Source organism: Nannospalax galili, unplaced genomic scaffold, assembly GCF_000622305.1.
Source record: "Nannospalax galili isolate Female #2095 unplaced genomic scaffold, S.galili_v1.0 scaffold507, whole genome shotgun sequence".
NCBI classification, from domain to species: Eukaryota; Metazoa; Chordata; class Mammalia; order Rodentia; family Spalacidae; genus Nannospalax; species Nannospalax galili.
Window position 1 is genome coordinate 1,497,303 of NW_008356261.1, and position 9,783 is coordinate 1,507,085.

At 55.8% G+C, this 9,783-nt stretch overlaps 1 protein-coding gene across 5 annotated transcripts in view; it reads right to left on the reverse strand.

The window, feature by feature from the left end:
- Window positions 1–5,892: 5,892 nt before the first annotated feature.
- Window positions 5,893–9,783, reverse strand: part of Mob2 (MOB kinase activator 2) — a 59,604-nt gene continuing 55,713 nt past the window's right edge. For 4 of the 5 annotated variants that reach the window (XM_008854438.2, XM_029556779.1, XM_029556778.1 and 1 more), the window contains 2 exons: window positions 7,617–7,741; window positions 5,893–6,913 (listed from right to left, as the gene is read on the reverse strand). In XM_008854438.2, the coding sequence (XP_008852660.1) occupies window positions 6,603–6,913; window positions 7,617–7,741 (436 nt within the window). In that variant the 3' untranslated portion in view covers window positions 5,893–6,602. The remainder of the gene's footprint in view (window positions 6,914–7,616; window positions 7,742–9,783) is intronic. The other variant, XM_029556777.1, reaches the window with a different exon arrangement.

The window sequence follows — 9,783 nt, forward strand, 5'->3', positions numbered from 1 at the left end:
GGCAAGGGGCCCGTCACTGCCTGCTGCAGCCCTTCGCTTTGCCTGTCCGGCTTGTCTGTGTTCTGTTCTGTTCAGCTGGGCCAGTCCCTCCCGGCTGGCCCAAGGTGCCTGGCGCAGCAGCAGGAGGGGCCGGGCGGCAGGTCCCATGCATGCCTTTGCTCCTCCCCATGTACAGATTTTAACGCTTCTGTTACATTGAACTCCACCACAGGCTGGGATTTCTATACATAGGAAAAAACCAAACACCCGAAACAGCCAAGCGACGCGGTACAAGTGGAACGAGGCTTCTCCGAGGCGGCAGGATACCGAAAGCAATACCTCTCCTTAGTTCTCCTGTTTTATACTTCGGACACACTCGGACTCACGCAGACTTCACGGAAATGAACAAGCCCCATCCAGTGTAACCATGTCAAATAACTGTGAGCAACTTCAGTTCTGGAACAATAAATTCCTTCCGTAAAGACACATGACGCAAGGTCTCCGTCCGGGCCGGGCGGGCACGGGAACGGGTGCAGGACACGCAGAGGTGGCTCTCATCCCCAACTTGCACCTGTCTGGGCTGTGCCCAGGGAAGAGGATCTATTTCTACAAGAGGGTCCAGGTGCTCGAGTCGGTCAGATGGGCTGGGGTGTTGGCCTAGTCTACCCTCTGTCGGGGATGAGCTTCCAGTGTGGACCAGGACTGGGGGACGAGCAGTCTGGAGACACACAGGCTGCCAAGGACCTCTGCTGGGGACAGCAGCAGTGGCAGCACTGCCCTCGACATGGTCGTCCTGCCTCCTCCACCCTAGACATATGCCTGGGGCCACCCAGTACTTGGGCTTTTCCTAGAATAACCTGTTTCTAGCCTTTATTTTACTCTATTTTGAGACCGTCTCACAACGAAGCCCTGGCTAGCTGGAAACGATGTAGACCAGGCTGGTCTTAAACTCAGAGATCCACCTGCCTCTACCTCTCCAGTGCTAGGATTAAAGGTGCGTGCCGCCACACCCGATCTAGCACCATCCTGTTCTTGCTTGAGGTTGAGTCCAGTCAAAGCACCAGGAGTTGGCCTTGAAAACGGGTCCAAGGCTGATGGAGGAGAGAACCAGCCATACTCCCTATGGAGAGCCAGGGCATAGGCACCGAGCTGACCCTGGACTCATCTCTGCTGCTGTCATGTGGTCTAGTCCTGTGTCTTAAATGCCTGGGAGCTGAGGCTAGGCAATCCTCAGTGAAGGATGTGATTGATCAGTGCTCGATCCGTGAAGCTGTGTGTTTGGCACGGATGCTGTCTTGCGTGTGGCAGGGTTCCACTGCAGCATGCTGGTGGTGAGGCTGATGGTTCTCTGTGTGGGCACTCTCCCAACACTAGAGCTTGCAGCATCCCTGGTCTCTGCCCCGTGGATGCCAGGTGTCTTCTACCTTGTGACAAGGCATTTCCTGGCACTACTACATGTCTCCCGGGAGTAGAGTGGCCCCAGGTGAGCTCAGACTTACCTGACAAATAGGTTTGCTGAGCCCAGGGAGGTCTGTGCAGTCAGGCGTGAAGCCCAGGACAAGCAAGCACAGAGGCCAGGGCCATCCTCTGCTGAACCCTGGATGCCACCGTGCCTGCCAAGGAGCGGGGTACCCAGAAGGCACGTGGAGAGGACGAGGGACCAGGCTATTCACACAGCACTGCAGCTTCTCAGTTCATTAGAGCTTTCAAGCTATGTAGGTTTGGGGAAGGATCTGGCCAGAGGTGCCTGATGGGCTCCAGGGCTGAGTTGTACGATGTCTTCTGTAGGCCTGCAGCTGCTTTGCTGAGAGCAGTGGTCCGCAGGGTCCCATCCTCCTCCAGTCTTCTGGATGTTTAACTTCAGTCAGCCTTTGTGGGCACCACGGCGACAGGTGTGTCCGGCCGACCCAGCAGCTTCTCAGCACCGGGTCTTCCCCAGGGCTCTTGCGACCCAACTCCTGACACTAAGCTGCAGGCCCAGTCCAAAGGTTCTCATGAAAAATAAGCATGAAGACATGGTCTCGAGCATTTCACTGTTACTATGAAGAAATTAAAATGGGAGACTTCAAAAAAATACATAAAAAGCCTCTTAAGATGACAGCATTTTGGGCACTAGCTTGATTGGCCTGGCGGGGAACACAAGGGCCTGACTGCCGCCCACCCCAGGAAGTGCAGCACAGCAAGCACCCTTGGGAAGAGATGCTGCGGAACACGCTGACCCCACCCCAGGGAGCCTGTCCCAGGGGTCATGCTCCTTTCAGCTGAGCCTCCTGATAGCAAAGCAGAGCGGGGAGCCGCACACCTACGGCCCGGCCCTTCCCAAACCTGTCCAGTTCACTGTGCGAGGCCAGGCCTGGCTGATGGCTCTGCCTCCTCACCAGGCACCCCCTTTCCTGGTGGCCCGTCCACTGACTCTCCCTCCCCTTATCTACCCACTTCCACCAGCCCAGCTCTCTTGGTACAAGGCAAGCAGAGCACCAGAGAGGACAGCACAGGAAGGCAATGGAGTCCCTAAGTCCCATGCACAGTGGGCTTGGCTTCTGTGGGCTGTGGCCCATGTTACAAATGTCTTTTAAAAAGCTATGTATGTATGTGTCTGAGTTGAGTGCCCACGGAAGTCAGAAGTGGGTGTTGAACACTTTGGAGCTGGAGGTACAGGTGGTTGTAAGCCACCCAATGTAGGTGCTAGGAACTGAACTTGGGTCCTCTGCAAAAGCACTACTCACTACTCACTCTTAACCGCTGAGCCATTGCTCCAGCCCCTGAGATGCCTGATTTTTTATTTTTCAGCCTTTTGGGGGGGAGGGGGCGGTCAGGGTCTCCCTGCAGTCCCAGCTGGCCTGGAACTCACTATGTGGTTCAGACTGGCCTCTATCTCAGTGATCTGCCTGCCTCTGTCTCCTGAGTGCTGGGATGAAAAGCATGCGCCATCTTGCCCAGCTAGATGTCTGTTTCTTATTGCTGTGGTAACAGGTAACTGCCAACTTGGTTTAAATCCCAGACAAGTCAAGAACCAGTAGGTCTCACACTGAAGCACGTCTTGGCAGCACTTTGTTCATTCCGGGACTCCAGGCCCCTTTATCCCATGGCTAATGGCCTTACCACTGTCTTCTGGACGGGAACTCCAGGCTGAGTCCTCATGCTGTTGCCTCTGGGTCTCTGCTCTGCTGTCCCGCCCACCATTAAAGGCCTTGTGTGAACAAGCTCAGGTCATCTCCATGCCCACATCAGGGCAAAGCAACCTCTATTCCACCTGCAACGTTGTCCCCTCGGTGCAGGGTTGAGAACTTGGGGCATGTTTAGTGTCAGAGGTATCAGTCTACCTATCTTTCTGCCCATTTACCCCCTGCCAAACATCCATCCTGCAGGCAAAACACTCGTCACATCGACAAGGTAAAGCCAGGCCCTAACCTGACCTGGTCTCATCAGCTGAGAAGCCTCAAGTCAAGTGAGGTATTGCTACAAGTGTGACCCATCCTGGCCGATCAATCCCTCTGCCCCTGCAGGCCTGTGAGCCAGACGTACATCATGTGCTCCCAGCCACGGGACTGACAGAAAGCCGGCTGCAGACATCCACTGAGGCTCAAGGGTCTAGCCCTGTGCCCTGCCCCATTTGTAGGAAGCACAGCGTTGGCAGCTGGCCGCCAGTCAACTTCCTGCCCGAGAACTTTCGGACAGCACACCTTCCGTCTCATCCCACTGCAGGGCTACTGATGACATACAGTTCTCAGGAGACTTTGGGGACTCCTGTGTCTGTCACGGGGACACATTCCCTGACAAAACTCTTGTCCACAGGCCTTTCCCTAAGCCTTCTCTATTTTAGCTTCTGGTTGGAGGCTGACTCCACACTCACCTCTTCCAAGAGCCTCTGCCAATGAACACTCTAGGCTTTCTGTCCTGCTGAGGTTTGAGCACAGGACTGTCTGGCCTCTTTCTCCAGAGCACACCTGCAAATCTCTAGTGGTTTGTCCATCTCACAGGCCGACACTGGTTAGGCGCTAGCTCCCCTTTGGCCCACAGCTTACTGTTTTCTCTCTGCACACTACACAGTGGCAAGACCTGGCTGCCTCTCGTGCTGCTTGGAGACTTCCGCCAGATGCCCAAGCTGCCTGCCCTCTGCCAGCACACCTCGTCTCGTGGCCAGTGGCATGCCTTCTCCCGGGCCCTCACAGTAATGCCGCTCACACTTACAAATGGTTGCCACAACTCTGCACACACGGCTTTCCCCGCTGTGCCTTTACCCCCCACTCCTAAGTAGCAGACTGACACATTTCTGCCAATGATGTTTAGCAGATCCCGGGCCTTCCCCATCTCGCCCCCACCCCCCATGTGCAGCCTCTGCTGCCCAGAGTCTGCCCAGCTTGAGTTGAGCAGTTGAGCTCCACTACAGGCTGAACCCAGGGACACCCCCCACCCTGCCCCAGCCCCGTGTTGGCCAACTCTCAGCAAGGTGCTGCCCTGGTCATGGAGAGCACATGGAGCCAGCCAGTGCACCTGAGCTTGAGGTGAGGACTGGCTCCTAGCACTGCCCAGCAGGTGGCAGCAGCTCCCCTTGATGCCCGCCACTTCCACAGGTTCTAACAGTCCATGTACTTGGAGATCTAGCTGCTCATTCCTATCAGACCAGCAGGTATCAGATGACTCCCCACGGAGACGTCACCCCACTTAGACTCTACCTCAGGCTCCACACAGCAGCTCCAGCTAGAAGCCTGTCTTCCCAGAAGCCGGCCAGGGCTCTGCACCGGACAGCCTCTCCACCAGCCTCTAATATACCCACCAGCCTCCACGGGGCAGCCAGAGACGTGGCAGGTCTGCTCTCTGAAGGGTTCTGTCTAGAGCCCAGCTCCCTGTATCTGGGAGTTGAGCCAGGGAAGGCCCAGCAGGTCCATCTCTACCCCATTCCTCTTGTCCTTTGCCCAGGGCTCCCTAGGGCACCCTCAGCCAGCAGAGGTCCTGCCTTGAACTCTATCTACAGCAACCCTAGACATGGCATCCTGAGGCCTCCGCTTCGGGAGTCCACAGCAAGCAAGCTGGGCAATACCCAGGGGTCAGGGTTCAGGCAGTCTGGTGGCTCTGTTCCCAGGAATTGGGTCAGGAGGCTTAGAGTTGGTCCAGGGAGGTTTGCTGTTATTTTTGACAGGGATGCCCACCCAGCCTAGCCCTAGGCTGGGCTCCAACTCGCAATTCTCCTGCCTCAGCCTCACAAGGACTCCTGTGGAGAGGTGGTGGGGTCAGGCTGTGAAGACCGGGATTTTCTGGTGAGTCCTGCTAATCCTTAGATAGGGGCCGCTCTCTGTTGTGAAGGTCCAAAGGCAGGTGGGGTTGGCTCAGGTGTTCACAGGAGCTGACACGTCCCCACAGAAAAGAGAAGAGCCTCCAGCCCTCCATTTAGCTCCTGGGGGATGCTGATGCTGCAGAGTGGAGAAAAGACCAGGTAGCCGCACGTGCACTGCATAGGCTGAGCTAGAGGGCCAGGTGAGCACTAAACCTGGGGGCCCACAAGCTAAAGGACATGTGGGCTGCTGGATATCCCAGGAACACACCACGGCTGCTGGCGCCAATCAGCAGGCACAGCACAGGCTGCCAGGGCCCAAAGTTCTGAGGTCTGTGCTGACCAGGCCATTCCCTCACCTGCTTCCTCTTCTCAGCCCACCTGGGCCCTGGACCAACTCCAGGCTTGAACTCAGGCCTTGCCCCAACCTGGAATGCAGGCTGCTGGCTCCTTGGCCCCCACTGTTGAGCCTCAGCCAACTGCAACCATGTCTTGGGCCTCTGTCCGCCCATGAGGCTGGGTACAGAAACAGTGAGGATGAGGTCGAGGCCACCTGGGCCGGTGACACTTGAACCCCTCCCTACCCAGAAGTCTCAAGGAAGATCAGGACCACTTGGAACAGCAGGCTAGGACACACAGGCTCTGACCTGAGAGAATTCTTTTTATTATGACTGAACAGATGAACTAAAGCGAATTCTGCCTTCTGCTGACAGTCCTGTCTCCACAGGGCCTTAGCCCTGTCCTGGCCCTGCCCTGGCCCCTGTGCACAATGGGCCCTCCCTGGGCACTGAGGAAGCAGCAAAGGGGGGATGACAGGAGCAAGCAGCAGGCGTGGGCCCTCCTGGGTCACCCCAGGCCTCTCTACCCCAGCAACTGAGCCACCGACAGCCAGGATCCAGGCAAGGGCCGGGAAGGGAACGGGGGGAGGCTTCTGCCAAAGCCCCAGTTCCAAAGCAGAGGACCCTGGGTCTGCAGATCAAGCCCCCTCAGAGGAGACACCTCTCACAAGGTGCTTCTTTCAAAGCCGCAGAGCCCCTCAGAGAAGGGGCAGGGGAGGGCAAGAGCCAAACGGAAGACCCAAGAAAGGAAAACCCCACAGAAGAAAACTCAAAACATCCAATAAATGTTTGTTGAATGAACGAATGAATCCAAAGGCTCTTCGCTACAAACGGCACTCATCCATCCAAGAGAAAGCCAGGAAATGCGCCTTGACCCTGGCGGCATCTGTGGAGACCACACTCGGAGCAGCCCGGGACCCTCAGACCTTGCCACCAGCATGCCCGGGCACGTGTGCGCACACGCAGACACACAGCTGTCTCTTTGCACATGTGCACCCATGTGGCCCTGGGGCTCATCTCTCCTTCACATGGTTCTGTGCCCCCTGGGCCCCGCCGCTGGCCCCATCCCCAGTGGCACCACCAGCGGCAGCGTTGCTGCACAGCACCTCAGAGAGGTCGTCCATGACGGCGGTCTCTTTGGGGTCAAGCAGGTTGAACTCTCTTGTGAAGAGAATGAAGTGGACGTACAGTGTGTTCAAGTGTCCGTGCAGCTCGAGGGCCAAGGTCTCCTTGAAGTGGGCCCAGTAGATGTGGCCCAGCACGTGGAACAGGTACTTGCAGATCTTCTTCACCAAAGACTCGAAGGAGCTGGGGAATTCTCTGCCTGGGGGGAGGTCACATGTCACAGACCTGCCAGGAGGCCAGGCTCCTACAACCGGGGTTAGCCCAGAGTGCTCACGCCACCCCCCAACACTGCAGCCTCCACAGCACTGCATGTAGGGACTGGTGACAGCCAAGCCATACTGGCCACAGCATGGACCACGCATGGGCCCTCAGGCTCTGTGTGCTTCCCTGGCAAGCCCTCCAGGGCTATCTGTGGACAGGGGCTGGGAGTGATGACAAGTACACAGGCTCCCCCTGCAGGCCAGTGTTGTTCCTTTGGCTGCTTAGGACAAGCTCCCCTGCAGGCCAGTGCTGTCCCTTAGGTCGCTCAGAATGAGCTCTGGGTCCCCGTCAGGCCCTAGACAGCCCTGGACACACCAGTCCCAAATAAGGTGGACTGTGATGGCCTCATTGTGTAGAACTGCTGGCAGAAGCAAAGGGGAGAAGTCAAGGCCCAGGGGCTCAGGGTGTAGGTGGGCACTTGCCTCCAGCAGCTCTGAACCCTACAATGAGGTAACTCCTTCCCTCCACAGTTCAGTTCCCACGTGCTGAGCAGAAGCCGGAGCCACACAGCCATTGCCCTTTTAGACCCCTGCCTTGCAATCAGATCCGAGGCCCTGTGGCCCAGTGGAGTAAAGCAGTGGTTGGCCTTGCAATGAAGCCCGCTCAGAGCACAGGTGGGGTGCACGCGGCAAGAGACATACCGTATTTTGTGGGGAAGACATCTTCGTCAGTCACCAGTTTCTGCACAGAGCTCATGACGAAGTCAACATACTGGGGGGCTGTGCACTTGACCTTCTTCCCCCGCTCATCATACCAGTAGTACTGTCTGTGGGGACAGAGACTTGATCAGGGTGCCGGCCCTGCCACATACCCACCCCAAGAGCAGGCTCCCTCTCACACAGCACAGGGCTGTGGACAGCCCAAGGCCCGTCACTGTTCAAAGTCAGCATCCAAAAATGCTCAGTGGCATCCAGGGAAGAATACGAACCACAGTCACATGACCAAAAACGTACAACATAGGACAATGAATGTGTCACCTTCATTTCTCCCTGTTTCTTCACAGCATCAGAGTCTATCCTTCATAATAAACATGCACCACGTTTTTATTATTTGGACACAGGTGTCTGCCTAGAAGTGACCTGGGGCTGGCCGAGGGCTCAGACCCTTGTCAGTGTCTCAGCATTAGAAGCCACCCTCCCCACAGGCATAGTGGGTGCCTACAGTCAGTGGTCTGGCTCTGGAGGCCCATCCCAAACTCCCCAACCTGTGCATAGGGTAGCTAGTCCCCATGTGACTGCCAGTTCTGAGCAGACCAGTGTCAAGAAAGGGGACACACTAGGTGTACAGAGCCAGAGTCATCACGTCGCATGGACCCCATAGCCATCCCTCGTTCTGTGGAGAGCTGGTGCTGTGCCCCTCAGGCATCCCCTTGGGAGTCCTTGCCATGCAGGTGTCACGTGGGTGCAGGTGTCACACGGGTCTCTCACAAGCCCCTGGATCTGGCTGCGTGGGTATCTGTCCCTCTCACCCGACCAGTACTGACTATCTTCTCAGGATCTGCCACTTGTCCTTCCATTAGGACCAGCTGCTCACCTGCTGGTGCACGGAGGGCTCTCTGCGTGTTCGGGACACTAGTTTGTGTGTAGTGGGTGCCTCCCAGATGTGCCCTCCTGCCGTGGTTTTCTCTCTCCCCATAGCTATCGAGTTCTGAATCATCACGAAGTCCAACTGGCAGGTCTTCAGTATCAGCTCCTTTGATGTCACAGGCCAGAGAACTCCTCCATCTCCTCCAGGTCTTGTCCTCTCACACTTTTCTGCAGTAGGTGTGAAGCTTGAGGTCGACGTTCCTTCCCCTCCACTCTGTAACGCTGGCTTTCGACTAGCAGTTGTAGAACAACCTGTCCTTTCAGTTTCAAGAGGCTGCACTCAGTTTCTTTCTGGACTCTGCTCTGACCCACTGACTTGTGTGTCTGTCCCTTGGTCTACACCACAGTGCCTCAGTTACCCTGGTTTAGCAGTGTACCAACTGTGGGCCTCCTCCAGCTACTGTGCCTAAATTCCAGAAAGGAACAGCTAACAACTCTGCTGGGATTTTATCAGGGAATGTACTAAACCACAGATCTGTTCAGAATAGATTTGTGCGTTCGGTGTTCTGAGTCCCCAATCAAGGACCACAACGGCACACCCCCTGATACTTGCATGCTGGCTGACTTCCTGAACCTGGCCCTCTGTGGTTTTCAGGCAGAGCAGCTTCCTGCTCTGGAGCTCTGATTTACCAGTGGCTTCCAGCTGCACACAACAGCTGGTTGTTCTGTGTGTTGACCTTGCTACATCCATTCCATAGCTGGAACCCTTGAGGTTTTCCACAATTACGTTCTATGTGACTAGGGACAGTTCACTTCTCTTCCAGCGTGGATGGCTTTCCCTGCCTCTTCCTTGTCTTACTATACTAGATGAGTTTTGAAGTTCTGTTGGTCAAAGTCCATTCGATCCTAGCTATGCAGAGGGTTTTGTGATGTTCCCTAGTTGTCCTTACACTATCTGCTGGGCTGTAGGGCTCCTCCCCAGTTCTCACATTCACATTCCTCTTTACCCGTCTTGCTGCTCTGTCCCCATCAGCCGACTCACTGATTACTGCTCCCAGAAGCCAGTTTTGGTGAGCTCCATCTCTGTGCATGTCCTCTCTTCTACTCATTGGTTGGTTCTGGTTTTGGTTTTCTACTTTCTCTGTGACTGAAACTCACAGAGGTCTTCGTCTGGAATACGCATAGTCCTCTGAATTTCTCTCACTAAGCCTTGCTGTAGCTGTGGGCCATGAATTCTTTTCTTTCTTTCTTTCTTTCTTTCTTTCTTTCTTTCTTTCTTTCT